This window comes from Rana temporaria, chromosome 11 (genome assembly GCF_905171775.1).
Source record: "Rana temporaria chromosome 11, aRanTem1.1, whole genome shotgun sequence".
In the NCBI taxonomy this organism is placed as follows: domain Eukaryota; kingdom Metazoa; phylum Chordata; class Amphibia; order Anura; family Ranidae; genus Rana; species Rana temporaria.
This window is the reverse complement of record NC_053499.1, coordinates 52,394,700-52,414,402: the sequence shown is the minus strand read 5'-3', so window position 1 is coordinate 52,414,402 and position 19,703 is coordinate 52,394,700. Positions and strand designations below refer to the sequence as shown.

Sequence of the window (19,703 nt, the reverse complement as noted above, 5' to 3'; positions counted from 1 at the left end):
CGTCCCCCGTGGCCAGGTCTGGCGAAGAGCGTCTATCGCCTGGGCGTCGGGATCCGGCCTCCAGCTGTAAAAATGTGGGAGCTGATGATTGAGGCGGGAGGCGAACAGGTCCATAGAGAATGGACCCCACAGGTGAACTAGGGAGAGGAATACCGCTCGGTCCAGCCGCCAATCGCTGGAATCTGTGAGGTATCGAGAATTCCAATCCGCAATCAAATTTGAGGCGCCTGGAATGTATTCCGCCAGGGGAACGATGTTGCGTTCCAGGCAGAAGTGCCAAAACTCTTTTGCTAGATCCGCCAGGGCTCTGGATCTGGAGCCCCCCAAGTGGTTGACATATTGGACTGCTGTCACATTGTCCATGCGCAATAACACACAGCAGTTGGACATGTTCGGAAGAAGACTCCTGATGGCGAAGAAAGCCGCCAGGAGTTCCAAAGCATTGATGTGGAGCATAAGATATGAGCCTCCTGTCTGATATATAATTCCGTGCTGCGCTTCAGATATAGGTATTTATTCATTTGATTAGCGCTACACTTTTGTTGATTCCACAGTTCTGTCTCATAGACTACATCATATGACTCAGTACTGAGAAATATTTATAGAGGCGTTCTATACATAGAAGCCCTGAAAATGTTGCAAGTTTTCATTTTTGCAATACAGTGACTTCATGTTCCCTTGGGGCAATTCCATCTTATGCTATAGAGATACAAAATTGTAACATTTCTTGACATGTCAGACTGATCTGTGTAGGCCTAAATATTAACTTACTGGCTTCCTGCATAGAAAGAAGTATGAACTGGTCATATCTATCAAATGATTCTTATCTGTGACGTCTGTTACATTTTTCTAGCGAGACTGATAGGAATGTTTACATGTTATCAGCAAGAACCACAATACATGTTTACAATGTTCTTTGATGCCCCAGAGTTCATTTACTAAAGAAATAACACTAGAAAGTTTTATGTTGAACAACCTCAATGCCCATTTGAACGTTCTTGATTTATTCCTGCAATTTATCCAGGCTGCAAATACAGTAATGAAAATGCTGATCCTTATTTTTTATTTATTCCCAAGGTGCATTTATAAAAAAAAAATCTAAAAAGGTGAATTTATCCTATAAAGATATTTTCATAAGACAATGAAAATCCCACATGTATCAAGGTTGCTGACTATTACCCATCAGTAAGGCTAGCCATAGATGGCTTGAAGTTTGGCTTGATTCTAGCTGAAATTTGAGTAGTAGGCGATCCTTGCACCACTTGGCTCAATGAATGGCAAGTGAAATTTGACGGAGCTGGGTGGAAAGTTATCGGCCAAACAGTTACTGCGTCCTATCTGTTCAGGTACTCTGGCATACACGGGTGCTGCAGCTGTCTGAATACAATAGTCAGCAATGGAGAGGGGGCGCTACTGAATGAGAGAAAATGGCACCATGTATGGCTAGCTTAAAAAGGCACAAATTGTAAGGAGCATTCTTCCTGAGTGTGAATCTGACAAAGGTGTGATAACAGAAATACTGCAGATTATATTTGATTGGTTGAACTCAATGGATTTGTGTCTTTTCAACCTAACTATATTGGCAATACAGATCATCTAGTGCCATTCTGAACATACAATGCCTCCATACCAAAAATTATGAAGATACAATCATCCTAAACAATATGGTATGCTTCTAAGCTTACAGACCAACTTTTTTTTTTTTTAGATAGGGTTAGACCTTCTGTCAGGTTATAAATGATCAGGGCACATGTGTGAGGCACTGGATCTTTGATCGATCGTAATCTGTGATCAAAACAAGATGACTTGATTCAGGGAGTGCAGTGGCTCCCATAGACTAGAGCAGGGGTAGGCAACCTCGGCCCTCCAGCTGTGGTTGAACTACACATCCCATCATGCCTCTGCCTTTAGGAGTCATGCTTGGGATTGTGAGGGTCTTGCAATGTCTCATGGGACTTGTAGTTTCAAAACAGCTGGAGGTCCAAGGTTGTCTACCCCTGCACTAGAGGGCTCTCAGAATACACCCAGGGACAAATCCAAAATGTCTAGGAGCACAAAGGGAGCTTCTCATAAAGGGGGGCTCTGTAATTACCATCACCTATTACACCTTGTGTCATTCTAAACAAAAATAATGGACTTGTATTTTTGGACTCTAAAAACTGGTGCAATTAGCGGACCTCCAGCTGTTGCAAAACTACAACCCATCATGCCTCTGCCTCTGTTAATGCTTGTGGCTGTCCAAGTCTTGCTATGCCTAATGGGACTTGTAGTTCTGCAACAGCTGGAGGTCCGCTAATTGCAGATCCCTGTCTTAGACGTTTCAAGCTTCAAATGTGATCTGTCTCCCCATTTAGGTTTTGTTAGATTTGTAATTCTGTCTGGATCCTCAGACAGGGGTTATCTTTTCTCCTTTTGTTGTGTCCGACAAGTGCCACCTGTACAGTAAAGGCTCTTCACACTTGCAATGTCCTCTGAAGAGCAATCTGCATTCAGAGTGTATATCAGAAGGCATTTGACAGGTGGTGAGGAATCGTTTTGTCACCTCCTCACTTAATCCTGTAATGCAGGGGTAGGCAACCTCGGCCCTCCAGCTGTTTTGAAACTACAAGTCCCATGAGACATTGCAAGACCCTGACAATCACAGGCATGACTCCTAGAGGCAGAGGCATGATGGGATTTGTAGTTCCACCACAGCTGGAGGTCCGAGGTTGCCTATCCCTGCTGTAATGCCTCACTTCCGCACCCACAATGGCATGCATTGCATGTGGGTGCCACGAGGCCCCATGGAAGTCACTAGATGAGTTTGACAGTGCTGCTTGCCAAACTCTGCACTCCGAGTTAAAAATGCTGCAGCCATGTGTATAGCTCTGTTCGGCTGTATTGTTACACTTCAGGCAGTGGCTGGAAGGTGGTAAAACCACGGCTCAGCTGTCTGTTTTCAACAACCCCGGCCGCCTATGTGAAAGAGCCCTAAGTGGAGGGGAAATGTCCTTCATGGGGACACAAACAAAATACAGAGGTTCTAAACCTCTCTGCTAAAAATAATAAAAATAAAAATGTGTTTTTACTGCTGCTGTGTCAGTTTGGGGGAATGGGATTTCTGCAAAATTCCTTTATGACACCTCTCAGACAGAAAAAAAAAAAATCTCCCAAATGGAGACAGAGGCAGCAAGGAAAACATGGCAAAAAATGTACCAATACTTCCCCACTATACATATGTTAAAAAAAAAAAAGAAGGCTGCCAGTCTTAAAACGTAGAAGTAAAATCCACAGGTACGGTACAAAATTCCAGTTATGGATAAAAGTGTACAAATAAGATCCACTAGTAACTGGAGGAAGTAGTGGTGATTGGTGCGATTAGAGGACAGTACAATTTTCACAACAAGATGCATCGTTCTAGAAGCGGAATCACCCCACACATTCAGGTGTAGTTCAGGCAAATCGCAGTATTAATGGTGGAAAGTAAATACATAAAACACACAATATATTGACCATATGCTGGTTTCAGGATGCAACAGTGATTTTATTTTATTGGCAAATCACAGCAGCGGTGTTTAAATTTGAGGTAGAAAGAAAGTTTTGGGACCAAAAAGGCCCCCAGGGTGAAAAAAAAAAAAAAAAAACATTTTGCTTCATCTTCCATGTATCAACCACTTTGATACATGGGAGAAATGAATATATACTGTGTATAGAAGGCAGTCTATGTTAGTAAATATAACAACTGTAATCGTTAAGAAGTACATTAACATAAAATAAAAGCTGTACAAACAAAAAGTAATAAATACAGAAAATAGAAATTTGCATTTTTAGATGCTGATTTTGTACAAAGGTTTTATAATTCCAGTGCTAAAAAGAAAAAAACAACATGGCATAAAGCATTTCTCTAAAATAAAAACACAAGGGCCACAATTATCAGTGTCAGAAGGAAGGCTACTTTCAGTCTGTTAACCCCCTTACCAACTAATTGGATTTTTTTTTACTCTGCTGGGACTGGAGAGAATCCTGTCCATGACTGCAATACTGTCAGAAAGAAAGATTCCCTCATTAATAAAGTCCATTCAAGCAAAAGTGTGAACTAGAAAAAAGGAAGGTATTGCCCATAGAAACCATACTTGTACATTTTTCGGGCTGGTTTACACCAGAACAGCACTAAGATGTGTTGTTGCTTATATGCACTGTGTAGCAAGTCTCCACATAGCAATGCGGTGCCAAGCAATGCAATAAAATGCCTACAGCATTTTATCACAGCTCACACCAATGTAGTGCTTAAGTGCGAACAGGGTCTATGCAAAGCAAAGCCTTCTCCTTGTCCTTGCACGGTCTCTGTTTTGGGCAACACCGTCCAACGTGGCACGAAGGGCCTGGTGTAAAGCAGCCCTTAGTGTGCCAAAAAAAAAAAAAAAAAAGCTGAGCTGCAGTTTTACCACCCCTCGACCTCCAACAATTCACTTGGACAGGGCTGTACGCATGCCGCAGCCACGATGCTTCACAGCCACGGCATTTTTAACTTAGGGTTCATAGTTTGACAGTTGGCACCACCTGTCACACTCACCAATTGAGTTCAATAGGGCTGCACCAAAACTGATGAACGCTTGGCTCACAGTCCTGCAATAGAAAAACTGCTGTGTGGCAATTTTTTTTAAGTAAAGTTTAAAGAAAAATGGTGTTCCGGAAACAGCAGTACCGCCACTACTATACTGCCACAGATTGCAAGAAGAAGTGCCACAAGTCTGAAAGAAGCCTTGCCTTCTATTCTTCAAGATACCATACACCGGCCCAGTTCTCAATAAATCAAAAACTCTTTCTATGACGATTAAGAGGGCACTATAATTATATATATATATATATATATATATATATATATATATATATATATATATATATATATACCCCCATCTATGGTAAAGATTTAGCATTGACTATTTTTGTAATCACATTTGAAATTTTAAGAAATTCCAATTCCAGCCAAAGCATTTTTAATGCTGTTTGGAAAGATTAGAACTATCAGATTTGAATTTTTTTCCAAGTCTCATTTGGAAATATTATCAATGCGATACCAGGATATGAAATGAAGGGAGGTAACCCTTCTGAATTCTATTACAATTTTTTTCCCCCCATGGTTTTTCCCCCATTGTAGAGAGTTCCTATTATTGTCTGTCACCACAACTGTAAGTGACGCAAATCTCCTTAAAAAGGGACAAATCGCGATAATCGCTTCTCTACCCTATCCAATACCAAAGCAAAGTTTTAGCTGGAGTTTGGGCTTTTATTATAAAGATGGTTTAAATCTAAGCAATGCGGATTACACTTTCAATGCCTTTCAAAGTATTCTATGCATGAAAAAAAATCTACATACTTTCCCCTCTTAATCAACGATACATTTGTTACAGGGGTGTGTTGTGATAACACAAGTTACACACTTTGGTACATTGCGGCACCATCCATGTGTTGTAGCATGCCGCAACATATGGCATCGCACGTTAGTTGCAAAAAAATGGGTCTTGTCCAATGTAAGACATGTGATGGCAACCCAGTTAAAATGAATGGGCTGCCTTAACCCAATGCACAATACTGTGCAACAGAATGTGTGTGGATGCACTTAACAAATGTAGGCCCTTCAAAAATGAAATATTGCTGGAGAACATTTTACTTGATGTAGTTCTGCACAGTGACTGTCATTTCCAACATTGCCACATATCTGTCAGCCTTCTGAAGCTAGAAAACATGCCATACCCTCTTAAAACTAAACCTTAACCTAACCCAATATAAAATGTATATATAAGTAGATACAAGAATATCTTTAGGAGGTTTCCAACCTAAAACCATCTATGATCGAAAAAAGGTTACTAACATTATAAAGTGGGGTTTGTGAGGCTGAAGAGGCATTTGGGTGAAGATAATACAATTGTATGTAGGAGGCCACGTACAGAAAACTTTGCTATTTTGGGGCATGTTATAGGGCCTAAGGAGCCTATCGGCCAAGGATTTCCTACATACCACTGCAGGAACATCCAACTGAAATAGAATTCAAGAACTGAATGAATCTGCAGAGCCTTTACTACTCCGGGGGCCACAGACAAGCAAATATGCCAGAGAACGAAGGGCAGAGAGATATCTGCTTATCCTCAAACAAGTAGCCTGAATGCCTGGACTCGCAATACTCTCCTAATGGTGATAGCAGGCACAGGTTGTACATAGAAACAAAGGAAAAGATCAGATCCGCTCACATTTTCTGTAGACTTTGAGCATATTTAGCATACAATGAAGAATAGAACGCGCTGGTTTTAGTAATAGTAAACATATACCATTAAACTTACCACTAATCTTTGGAAAATTTTCTGTCTAAACAAAGTTGCAAATTAAAAACGCACCCGATCTGACTTAATGAAATGATACCCAATACCTTGTATTCTTCTACTCATATCAATTGCATTGCTTTGTTGAGTTTTAACACCTTTCTGATGACCATTTATTATCCACAACATATCTTCTTATTAATAACACTGGTATTTCAGTGTTTTCTTTGTGGTTAGCTGAATATGGTCCCACAAGACCATAAACATTCTCTAATGGCACCATCTTGTTTAAACTTCACTGGCATTTTCCAATGATGGATAAAACAGACCCAAACTGGTCAAGCTGTGTTTATAATACCATTTCACCATAGAACTATATAAAAAAAAAAACCCTATAGGTGACCTTGGTCAAACATCATTTGGTAAAATAACCACTGAAAAATAAAGGTCCTTATCCAGGGCTCTGGTATCCATATTTGGCCATCATGGTGCTTCCAAGCTGTTTGGATTGGACACCTCTACCATTAGCAGACTGTCAGGATCCATGGAAAGCCCAGGATGTTGTTGTGGCTGTTGATGGTGGTAGAGTGTGGCCTGCATATCCACGTTGATACAGAACAGTCCAGGTATCAGATGCCTCTGATATTCCTCCCATTTCTGCATCATGTCCATTAAGGAGGTACTGCTCCTAATCCACCTAGGCAAAGACTCACTGGATCCAAGGGATCCAAGGGCCAAGGGAATAGGAAGGCTCTGAGATCTTCTGAGCTCCAAATGGTAGTAGAGCCTAGAAAAATGTGACAAAGCAAGAGAAATTAAAATTACATTTCCTTTTGAAGGTCTAGATAAAACATGATGTTTTTCAATGAGGGCCACATTTCTGAAAGACAGATATACATATTATCTGGTTACAACATTAAACGAGACCTCCTACACACATTTTATTCTCTCCCAGTCTCTTTGTTTTGAGATTACTGCATTTGCACTTCTTATCACTTTGTGGACAATAATATTCAAATCCATGCTACCACTATATAGCCTTTTAATAACAGATTATAAAATAGAATGTCACTGATGGTTGGTAAATGTTTACATATCACATTAATCTACAATCTTCATTTGAATATCAACTTAAAAACTTTATTGAGAAAAGAGTAAAATCCCCAATGTCCATGGGCTTTTGTTCCCATCAGAACCTCTTTAACATCACAATTAAATGCAAAAGCAGATACATTTTGAAGTAGGTTGATGCAGCTTTGGCTCTAAGAAAGAGGGTCCTCCCTCGTAACGCGCAAGCAGGTTTTCGATGCCATCTGCTGCCCCCCCCCCCAAATCTGGTCCAGGTTGCATGTGTCTAAGGGCATGGTTCCACTTACTGATGTACTGACAAGCCTTTTCTATCGCATTTGTTTGTGAGTATGACTATTGCTGTTATAGCTTTTTTAATAACAAACTATCTTTGGCATTGCACAAGGTCGGTGCACCCTCCTTTTCTCTTTATATGCTTAGAGAAAGGTCAAATGCAGGTCAGAAGGAGGTCAACTAAAGACCAAATGCACCCGTCAGTGAACGGTAAAACCCCGTACACACGGTCAGAATTTCCGATGGAAAAAGTCACACTTATGTGATTTGGAATCGAGGGCAGAATCACACCGATTCTGCCTGCGATTCGACATCATTCTTAAAAAAAAAAAAAAAAAAAAAATCACAGAAAAATGCACATTTGCGTGCTGCTCATCCTTAACCACTGAAGGACCGCCTAATGCCGATATACGTCGGCAGAATAGCACAGGCATGTACATGTACGTCACCTTTAAGAGCCCAGCCGTGGGTCACGAGCATGCGACCCGGTCCGAAGCTCCGCGGGACCCACGGACCCGATCGCCACCGGTGTCCCGCAATTTTGGTGCAACCAAACTTGCAAGAATCACAGCAAAACACGCATATACAAACGCAATTGGCTCAGGGCCAAAATTTGGCCCTTGAGTTTCTTTGTCAGGACAAGCGTGCATATAAAATACAATTCCAGTTAGCAGGCTGCCCTCTGCGCAACACACAGAATCGTGTGAAAATCACCCACACAAAATTGAAAATGGGAATGCAAGTTTCTGCTACTCAAAATGTGAATAGAACCTTCATGACAGTCTCTATGTCGCACCTGGGCTACCTGAGAGGAAATATGGCAAACATTATGCGAATGACTTGGACAGCCTGTATACAAGACCCATAACTGATCTCAGAAGCTTCTCCAACTAGTATCAAATGCAACGCACCGAAAATCATGCAGCATTTGCCCATTGATACAAGCCTGAAGCCCTTTAATACAGGCCCTAAGGGGGCTTGGAGATCCAATAGCAAGCAGCAGCAGTGAGTATGAACCCACAGCGGCCAATCACCGTTCAGCGTTCATTAGTTTGCTCATTCTAAACTGCTAAAAGGCAATTTTTGATGGTTAGTGAACATCATGGCTCTCTGTCCTAGATAAGAACAGTATGTGCAGAGAATGAACCCAATAAAAATTTTACACAACAATAAAAATGAAAGACCTGGATACAAGTTTACTGCCAATATCCTGCCTATACTATGGGCCCAGCAAGACATCAAATTACAAAGAAATGTTTGATGGTTGAACAGGTTTGCCAATAATGGTTCAAGATAGATCAGTTTATATCCTGTTTTGATACAAAAATATGCATATACTTCAGGTCAGTGCAGCTGATCGCTGAATTACTGTCATCAGGTCCTAAAAACACTACACATTCTACATGTAAATCTTTCTGCAACAGATGACGTAGGCCCTGTAATTATATTAAATCCTTCTGTTTTTGATGATTCTCACTGCTACATGAAACCTGGGTTTATAGGCTTATAATCTCACTGAAAATAAAATCCCTCCTAAGCGAGACTCATTTCGGTGGGATAAAGCGGAGAACATTTGAGAACTTGGTAGTCAGTTTATTTCTGCTCTTTGTACAGCTCACAAATGTGTGTTTCTCATACTAGTAACTATTGTAAAAGATAGTCTTATATTATAAACATAGATGATGTAATCTTAGATGACAGATTAGGATAGAATTATTCATGAACACCAGGTCCCTCCAGAGATCACACTAATGCTGCATACACACGCTCAGAATTTCCGACAACAAATGTTCAATGTGAGCTTGTTGTCGGAAAATCTGACCGTGTGTACACAATCCAACGCATGCTCGGGATCAATTTGACGCATGCTTGGAATGATTGAACTTCATTTTTCTCGGGTCGTTGTAGTGTTGTACGTGACCGCGTTCTTGACGTTCGCAATTTCCAACAACAATTGTGTGACCGTGTCTATGCAAGACAAGTTTGAACGAACATTCATCTGAAAAATGTTGATGTCGGAATCTCCGATCGTGTGTACGCGACAGAACAGATGATTTTTTCTTTTTCCGAGCAACCTGTGGTTGCAGGAAATAAATTTGCACCGTCTATGGCAGGGGTCTCAAATTGGTGGCCCTCCAGCTTTTGCCGAACTACAAGTCCCATCATGTCTCTGCCTGTGGGAGTCATGCTTGGACTTGTAGTTTCACAACAGCTAGAGGGACACCAGTTTGAGACCCTTGGTCTATGGCCTGCCTAACACTCTTTAACCTAACACTACCCCCCGTAACCCTAACACTCAAGCTCTAGTTACACCTATGTGTTTTTTGTTGTGTGTGTTTAGCCATGCTTTATATACTGTATGTGTTAGGCAGGCCATAGGAGGTGCGATTTTCTTTTCTCCCACAGGTTGCAGGAAAGAAATTTGCACAATTCCCCCATCAACAGACAGTGCTGACAAGGGAATCCCTCCTGCTGAGACATTGTGTTCTCCCGGCAGCGGGCAGGGGAAGCCATCCCTGCTGGGAGCAGACAGTGATTAAAGGGGTTGTAAAGGTAAATGTTTTTTCACCTTAATGCATCCTATGCATTAAGGTGAAAAAACATCCGACGGTACTGGCCCCCCCCCCCCCCCCCGAACCCCCGTTTTACTTACCTGACCCCTCGAAAGTCCCATGCGCGTCCACGTGATCCTCTTCGGTTCCCAGCCTGGCCGTTGATTGGCTAGGCTGGATGGATTGATAGCAGCGCAGCCATTGGCTGGCGCTGCTGTCAATCACAGCGGATGATGCAGCGCGCCGGGGGGCGGGGCCGAGTGATACAGTCTATGCCCACCGCTGTATCATGGGAGCACGCTCGCAAAAGCTTTCCACCATGCGAGGTCACTCGCATGAAGTTGGAAAGCTTTTGCGAGGAGGAGCCGAGACAGCCGCCGAGGGACCCCAGAAGACAGGGTTAGGGGGACACTCTGTGCAAAACGAACTGCACAGTGGAGGGAAGTATAACATGTTTGTTATTTAAAAAATAAAAAAAGTTTGCCTTTAGTGTTCCTTTAATATAGTAGCCGCCATCGGTGATTGCAAGTAAATCCAGCAAGCTGGTTGTACCCAGTTAATTGATCAACTTAGTACATTTAGTCTGCCCATATACGGTTTGAATCTGGGCGGGTTCCTGCTTAACCCGCCAAGATTCCAACAGTCTATGGCAGGCCTTACCATTGATTGACTCCTATGTAATATGAGTTTTGCGAGATACTGCATCAAAAATACAGCAAGGAGGACTGTTTATGGGGCACTGAACATAGCAGGTGATCCTGGGCATACACCTGCCGCTTGTCACCCATTTTCCACAGAAAGGGAACACGTTTTTCCATGTATATCTATCAAGCCGATGAACCAAGAACCTTGTGAGGACTTTCACAGGGACCAGTTGGCCTAGGTATGGTTAGATTGGTCTATTAAAAAAAGGTCTACCACTCTAGCCCGTATATAAAAGGCAACGGTCATGTATGATCATGAACTACGGATAGGCAGTATATTTGTACAATTTTTATTTATTTTTTAAATCTGATTTCATATGGAATTTTATAGATTTCGTTTTTATCATATTATATTTCCTATGCATTTTTAAATGATGTGTTGTGTGTAAGAAGACTGGCCAATGTATTCAGTGTTGTAATATTTCTGGCTCATAGCGACACCTGCTGTCCAAAATATGAAACACCCACAAATTTGTAACACTATGATCCAGGTGACAGAGGGGAGTAGCTGAGCAGTGGATTATGTAAAAGGTCTTATGAATGGTGACAAACAATGCCCACTCCACTCCTGAGGAAGTCACGGATAACAAAATATGCGTGTGAGAGGGGTTTGCTTCTAGGAACTAACTGCAGATGCCAACATGGAAGCAATAAAGTAAAATGCCCCTATACTGTGTTGTAAAGCACTGAAATAGATCGTTTTTTTCTTGATTTAATCTGAACATGAATGTTCATACATTTTTACAAATCTCCGATACCAATGCGGGATGCTGGACAAGTATATGGATATATAAAATTCAGTGTGGACTGCCATTATCATTAGCTCAAGCACTTTCTGGTCCTACTTGGCTCAACATAATCCACAGAGTATGAATTCCCCTCTGAGCACAAGACTGGCAATTGTGGGATTTGTTATTTTGATTTGGTCTTCTTAAATTTGGATAATTTCACTGAATGGACTACTCTATGAACTATTGTGCTATCGTGTACCATATGGATATGCGATTATCGCATTTTGATATATATATTCATATTGTATTTTATGATTCATATATAAAATGTACAAGTCTGGATTTTAGTAATTTTTCATTATGCACACATATTCATTTACCAGTGTGTGTGTGTGTGTGTGTGTGTGTGTGTGTGTGTGTGTGTGTGTGTGTATATATATATATATATATATATATATATATATATATATATATATATATATATATATATATATATATATATATATATATATATATATATACACACACACACACACACACACACACACACACACTTTATAAAAAATTTGATTAATTTAAAAAAAATCACCTGAAATTGGGGTTCTTTGTAGCGCAGTGCACTTAATTTTGATTTGGTTATCATCTCTTTGATAAAAACATAGCAGTATAGTTTCGTTTTTCTAATTTAAAGTGGTAGTAAACTGAGGCAATACAAAATCCGTTGACAGGCAGGGCTTTAATAATAGAAGAGACCCTAGAAGTCTTCTCTGTCATAAATCCCCCTCCTGCCGGTCAGTGGGTAATGTGATCTGAGCCACACATGCGCAGCTCAGACCACATTTATGGCCCGCTCTGCATGCCACAGCAATGTCGATACCATGCGCATACGCAGGAGTGACATCAACGCTGCCCATTTGTTCAAGTGGCTGAAGTTTCCTAACCTAGGAAGGCAGACTGGCTAAAGATGGAAGCGCCGGCAGCTGTGACAACAGCACTGGAGGGCTCCGTTTGATCATGCAGACCTTTATATTATGATAAACCTGCAAGGGGCCCATTATTGTTGTTTACAACCAGGACTTTACTACCGCTTTAAGCATAGCACTATTACAGTACATACATGTGTGTATACCTGGCTGATATGTGACTGCCCAGCTTCTTCTTTGCTTTCCTTAGAATATAGCGACATACTTTGCGTGTCTGATCTTTAATCCACCGAATATCCTCAGGCACATCAGGAAGCCATTCCAAAAGTCTAAAAGCAAACAACAACAGCAATTAATTGAAACCTGCTGTAACGTTTCCTTATGTGCGGTCTAACAAATTTCTCTCAGCTCACTATTCTATAGTGCAGTGGTCTTCCAGCAGCCACAATATGATTGTATTAGTTAAAAATAATAAATTCACGGCAAAGAGGATATGGTGTTAATTTTTTTTTTTTATTCTGAAACTAAAAAAAAAATAAAAAATTAAAAGGAGAAAAATGCAGGGGAGGTCACACTGAACTATATGCCTAATAATCATTCTATTTGTCTACATATTCCAAACAAGGTTAACGTAGAGTGTAAGAAATTAAGGGCAATTAATGTTTCTACAGCTCCCATGTATATTTTAACAAAGCAGGAACAAAATTTGTTTCTGGACAGCCACAATCTGAGCAAGTTGTAGCCTTTTTTTTAAAAAGGACATAGCTATGACTAAGCACTAGTTTCAGTGCGAAACGTGTCAGAAGTCGGGTTTTATTTTATGTTGCTGTGACTTGTAGTGCTGTCCTTTTTTTAATAAAGGCTACAACTTGTTCAGAGTGCGGCTGTCCAGAAACAATTTTTGCTCCTGCTTTGCAAAGTGCATTGCCTGCACCTGAGTTATCTGCAACGGAGGATATTCATTTGGGTTCCCACCTGGAGCGGCTACTCCCTTTTCGCTCTCTATTTTAACAAAGCAGTACACATGATCCTACCATACATACATTTCTGGTAAATGCTTAAAACAGGATATAGGTCTGTATTTAATGCCTCAAAGTCTCTGCTGGAGACATTAAGCTGGGCACACCAAAATGTGTTTCATAGATAATTTCTGCCTCTTAGTATAGGGACATTCTCGGTTGCAGCTCCTCTTCCTTCCTGCAGGTGTCAGTGTCCAACTATGGGGATACTTCAAAGTCAGACACACAAGAATAATGTGAGAATTAGGGACAACAGCACTAAATGTGCAGCGTAGGGTAGTGGTTCTGTATGAAGTCATACAAAATAGAACTGAAGTTACATTTCCTAACTAGATCACCATAGCTTGTTGTGTGGCTGTGACTCTTTAAGAAAAGGCATTAAACTGTAAAATTCCAGTCTGATAATTACCTGACCGTGAAAGACAATGCAGATTCTAGAGGTAAAGTGTAGGGCAGCATCAATGCAGATGCCAAGCGTACGGGCAACAGATTAGATATTGATAGGTATACACTCCGCTTCTCTGTACAGGCCTCCAATAGTGCTGAAAAGACACAAAGTGTTAGTTCTCTATATAGAAGCAGCACCTGCATTACAGTATTGCCTGACTGCTAAAGTATGAATTGCCATCATCATGTCCAGTTCCACGTGGGAAGGACCGTCTTTTTTTTTTTATTTATTGGGAGTGTACAAAAAGTACAATCCATTCAAGTCTCCGTGCAGCAGTGCAATGCAGTGATCTGCAGTTCTACCTAAAGCACACAACGCACATCTCGCCAGCATTGTAGTGGGAACGGGGCACATAGAAAACAATTGCTCCCATAACAGGCAGTCAGGTAGAAAAAACGCCACTCGTCATACACCATGTGAATGGGGCTCCATATATGTACCATTCATTCAGGCCTCGTACACACAACCTCGGAACTCGGCGGGCGAAACACATCGTTTTCCTCGTCGAGTTCTTGTTAGGCTTGTCGAGGAACTCGACGAACCAATTTTCTCCATTCCCGTCAAGGAAAAAGGCTCTCTTTTTGGCTCAACGAGTTCCTCTACAGTTTCCTCGATGAAAAATGTACACACGACCGGTTTCCTCGGCAAAAAAAATCTCCCACCAAGTTTCTTGATGGATTCTGCCGAGGCAAACCGGTCGTGTGTACGAGGCCTCACAGTTTTGTATAGTAGTTATGTACTGTTATGTTGTGTTTTACTGATTAATTTCTGCCAAACCAGTCTGTAGCCTGATAGAATTAAGAGACCTACAAACCCATTTCATTCTACCAATAATGAAGGTGTTCTTGTTTTTCTTTGTGGTATGGTTTTACACTTTTTGTAATAAACTTTGCCAATTTTCTTCCACTAAGAAAAGTATATGGCATCTTGATTCTATGATATTGTTCTTGCTGAAGTGATTTTCTACATTTTCTGCATATATGATAAATCACCCCCATTTTATAACTTGTGACACTAGCAGTGGCTTATTGATGATGTATACATTTATGATTCTTCTTTGTAATTGGAAAGGTGTTTAATGTCATCCTTACCCTCATTGAGTCTCTGAGGAAGATGCTCAAACACATGTTCCTCAACCTCCTCCACTGCAGAGTTTTCTGCAGACTGTTCCTTCTCCTCATTGTTCTCCTCATTCTGATTAGGAGGACTGGCAGCAGGTGGCAGGGCAAGACATCTCATAGGCTGTGGCCGGTTAAGTAGTCCTGTTGAAAGAAGTTACAGTTTAGCATTACTCCGCAATTACAATGGCAACAAATATTTTTGGGGAATTTGGACTCATCTGTAAAATTCCATATCTACAGTACAGGACACAGGCAAAGTATTTATAGAACATATACAATACTATACTGCGCCAACCAAAAGAAAAAAAAGGTATAAGCAACCAACAACAATCAGACCAATTGTGAACAAATGTAAAAAATAAAGTGTGGCGCTAAAAATGTGTTGAGAGGATGACCCTACTCAAAAATGTTATTATTACAAACACAAAGAACTGTGAGATACGTGAATAAATGTCACCTAATAAAAAAAAGGTATATATACACAAAAATACCAAAGTGTATATAATGAACTTCATGCGACTCAGAATCACAAAGAAGTTGCAAGGAGTGAAACCTGTGAGGAAAGTTAAAATCTGTCTCTGTATAAGAACACAAATATAAATTTTACTTTAAAAAGTAGGGCAGTATGAGTGCAGTGTAGGGCAGTATGAGCCAGCGTGTAAATCCTACGCGTTTTGTCTACCAAGTAGTACTCCAGTTGAAGTCTTGGTAGACGAAACGCATAGGGTTTACACGCTGGCTCATACTGCCCTACACTGCGCTTTTTAAATGTTCAATTGAACCATTTTTTATATCATATTCATTCATTTGAATATTTTAACTTTCCAATAAAACCCCAAATTTTTCAGGATTTACGCAATGTGGAGGCCGTCTTTTTTCCTTTCCATGTTCTGAATATTACAACGCCTGGAGGAGTTACAGCCTGGGTTAAGGATTACTCATTACCCAGATCATTATCATCCATTCCCTGGAACCTTCTGTCTTTGGGATCCGCCATCTGTCCAGAGGAAGCGACTAAAAAGATCTGCACCCCTGGTTCCATGGTTTGTGGATATAAGCCTGATTGATCCACTGCCGTAGGGTGAGTTGGGTCCACATCTAAGGGTCAAAGTATTTGTAGACCCTGTGACAACCCCAAGTAATAAATGATTATGACCTTAAAGCCACAAGCTGCATACACAGAAGATTGGATGCCCACCTGGTAGAACTTTGAATAGGTATAAACAGAGGACTGGATGGCAGTCTTATAAAGGTGGGCTACAGAGACCTATTGCTGGAAAGCCCCAGAAACCCATCGATGATGGAATGGGCAAGTAAAAGCACAAGAACAGATTTGTGCATTAGAGTGCAAGGTCTGGCGATCAGAATGCTTATCCATCAAACGATGGTAAACCTGGAAGCAGGGCATCGGTCTTCTTGAATGAAGATGTTGCTTTGTGGCAGTCTTTTTTTGTCTCTGACTACATCTAGGCAATTAAGAGAGATTTTCTTTTGATGCTTTGGAGCAGGGCATAAAGATGGTAGAAGTAGGTCTCCATTAAGGTGGAAACCTAATGCCACCATAGCAAGAATGGATGGTACTACCTGGTCAATGTGAAGAATGAGGGTCGGTCCTACAAGAGCTGCCAACTCAGCAACATGACTGACAAGACATAATAGCTATTAGCTATTATAAGGGTCACTTTGCACGAGAGGTCATTGAGGAGGATTCCCCAGATGGATTCAAAGGGTGGTTTCTGCAGGGCAGAGAGAATCAAGTGAAGATCCCAAGGAAGCACCGGTTGCAGCAAGGGGGGGGGGGGGCCTATTGTGAGAAATGCAAGATAAACCTTAAATAAAACTTTTGATAAGGGAGAGTGAAGCCAGAGGTTTTTAAAAGAGAATGAACAAGGCCAAAACCTGTCCTTTCAGAGTGCTTAAAGTGGTAGTAAATTCTATACATTACCGGTGCATGCGCTCTAAAGGTCTGGCATACAGTGCCGGATCTTTAGAGCCTGAGCTGTAAACAGCAGCTCCCACGCTGCATGCACAGGAGTGATGTCATCACGCCCCCTGCCACTCATGTAGCCAGATGACATGAACCCGGAAGACCAGGAGAAGATGTTATCCCTCTCAGTGGTGACAGCGGAGCATATGCGATGCATACTAGCACATTATGACATTGCCTTGCAGGGAATTTTTTTTCCCCCATCCACTGCGGTTTACTACCGTTTTAAGCAATGTACTGTAACTATAACTAAAGTACTGCAATGTACTGTAACTAAAGTAGATTGGATGAATGTAACTGCATAAACCATAACTATGCATTCCAATACCTCTACGCAGACAACACCCAGACCTCTCTCTCGACTCAACACACCCCCTCAATCTTCTCACGTATTACAAATTTACTGAGCGACATATCAGTATGGATGTCACACCACTTCCTCAAACTCAACTTTCTAAAATGGAGCTTGTAATATTTCCTCCACCCCCGATTCACCCCCCCCTCCCCCCATGACTATACCATTAAGATCAATTGGTCCCTCCTCACATGCCAGGGAAGCTGGGTGTAATCCTAGACTCTGACCTCTCCTTCAGCCCCCACATCCAATCATTGGCTAAATTGTGCCTCCGCAACATTTCCAGAATTCACCCCTTCCTGACTAACGACACCACAAAACAACTTATTCACTCTTGGTTATTTCCCGCCTTGACCACTTCAACTTCCTCCTCACCGGTCTACCTTTACACAGACTATCCGCCCTCCTGTCTGTTATTAATACTGCTGCTAGGACTTATACAGGTATTTTTTGGAGCGCTTGGTGCACCGCTGGGCGTGTCAATGCTCAAAAAACTCAGAATATATTTAAAATAAAATGAGCATTAAAGACAATAAAGATTAAAATAGTCCGATATGATACTTGTAACGTTACTGGCGTTGTATTGAACAGGACGAGCGCAGCCTTACCCTATCCTGTGAGCTGCGCTCGTCTCCCTGACTCTGGCGTGTCACTTCCTGTGCGCCGCGGCTTGCGTTCCACGCTGGAACGCGGAAGCGCGCCCCCAGCGAGACTCCTCGTTTCCCGCGCTGTGCGGGCTATTTAAACACGCAGCAATGACGGCAGGGTGTTCCGCTATTTTGTTGGACCCCTGCCATCACCCAGGAACCGCTCCTCAAGCCCTGTGGACCTGCTATCAGGAGACACTCTCTTCGTCCCTCCAGCTCAGGATCAGCGCTCCCTGCAGTCCTCTGCCCACAGTCTGTCCATCCAGGATTGGGATCAGCTCACCCTTCAGCCATCAGCTTCTCAGGCTTCCCATCTGTACCAGCACTCTGCAGACCTGAATATAGCCATCTCTGTTCCTACCAGCAGTACCGCAAGTATCTCTACACAAATTGTTAAGATCTCCAGCCTATACTGAACTGTGCTTGTCTATCAATTGCATATCTCAATATCCAAGTCCTGCCTGAATATACTTATGCATGGTCTCAGCTTGTGATATATATATATATACACATATATGTGTTGGCTCTATCTGCACTGCTTTCAGTAAGAAACATTAAGTAATACTGCTACCCAAAACCTTATACCTACTTATTCATAGACTGTGACTTAACTGCATTATAAAGACTTATGAGTTAATAAGCTTTCTTGATTATGCTGGTGCTCTGAGGTTGTGATGATATAAACCATTAACTCTTAACCATACTATAGAGTGACTTTTGGTTTACACTGAGAAACCTCCGCAGTTGAGATCCAATTAATCAAATATAAAAATAACAAGACAGGATCGTTACAATACTCCAGCTAGACCTGCAAGTGCTTTCAGGCTAGGGAGTCAGTGTTGACAGAAGAGGACTGTAGAGATGGAAGAAGGGAAATTAAGCAGCGTCGATCTGAGTGTAGCATTAGGTTAAAACATCAGGTTTAATGTGTGGTATCCAACTCGCATAATATCAATGGTAAACAGGCATGTAGTACATATCTGCGTTAATCCCTGGCATCTGTACCACTGGGTGTCCGAGGCTGCAGAGGATCAGCTGGTAGGCACATCAGCCTCCTGCGGCTCGCTGAGAGTCTGAGGCGGGTGCCAGTCCAGGCATGTGGGCGGATCCCCACTCCAGTGTCGTGATCTTGCCCAAGCCTGGACTTGCTCTGTGACGTTTGACAGCAGACTTCAGCCCGATGTCTGCTGAAAACGGGACACAGGAGTGCAAAACGAACTGCACCTTGTGATCCACAATAGGAGTACAGCCAAACAAGCTTTGGGTATACTTCTCCTTTAAATTTGCACCACACTAGTTGTAATCTACACACTCCTATTTTAAAGTGGGTCTAATGCCCGACTTCTTTTTTTGTTAGCGTATGGAAAAATTTAAGTATTCCAGGTAAGGTATTGCATTCATTGAGAAAAAGCAAATCTTTCTCTGAATGGCACCCACATGGAGTGGCTTACCTCCTGAGCTTACAATGCAGCATGGCAGCAGTTTGACAGTGGACTCGCAGCTATAGGAGATCACTTTAGTAGAGGTGCCTACTACAGCGATTTTCAGCTTCTAGTGG

The 19,703-nt window shown here is 41.7% G+C and overlaps 1 protein-coding gene across 3 annotated transcripts in view; it reads right to left on the bottom strand.

Annotated features, from left to right (window-relative positions):
• Window positions 1-5,113: 5,113 nt before the first annotated feature.
• The window catches only part of PNPLA2 (patatin like phospholipase domain containing 2), a 72,125-nt gene continuing 57,535 nt past the window's right edge, over window positions 5,114-19,703 (bottom strand). For 2 of the 3 annotated variants that reach the window (XM_040328517.1, XM_040328518.1), the window contains exons 7-10: window positions 15,127-15,297; window positions 13,997-14,129; window positions 12,763-12,897; window positions 5,114-7,083 (exon numbers count right to left, since the gene is read on the bottom strand). In XM_040328517.1, coding sequence (XP_040184451.1) covers window positions 6,780-7,083; window positions 12,763-12,897; window positions 13,997-14,129; window positions 15,127-15,297 — 743 coding nt within the window. In that variant the 3' untranslated portion in view covers window positions 5,114-6,779. The remainder of the gene's footprint in view (window positions 7,084-12,762; window positions 12,898-13,996; window positions 14,130-15,126; window positions 15,298-19,703) is intronic. The other variant, XM_040328519.1, reaches the window with a different exon arrangement.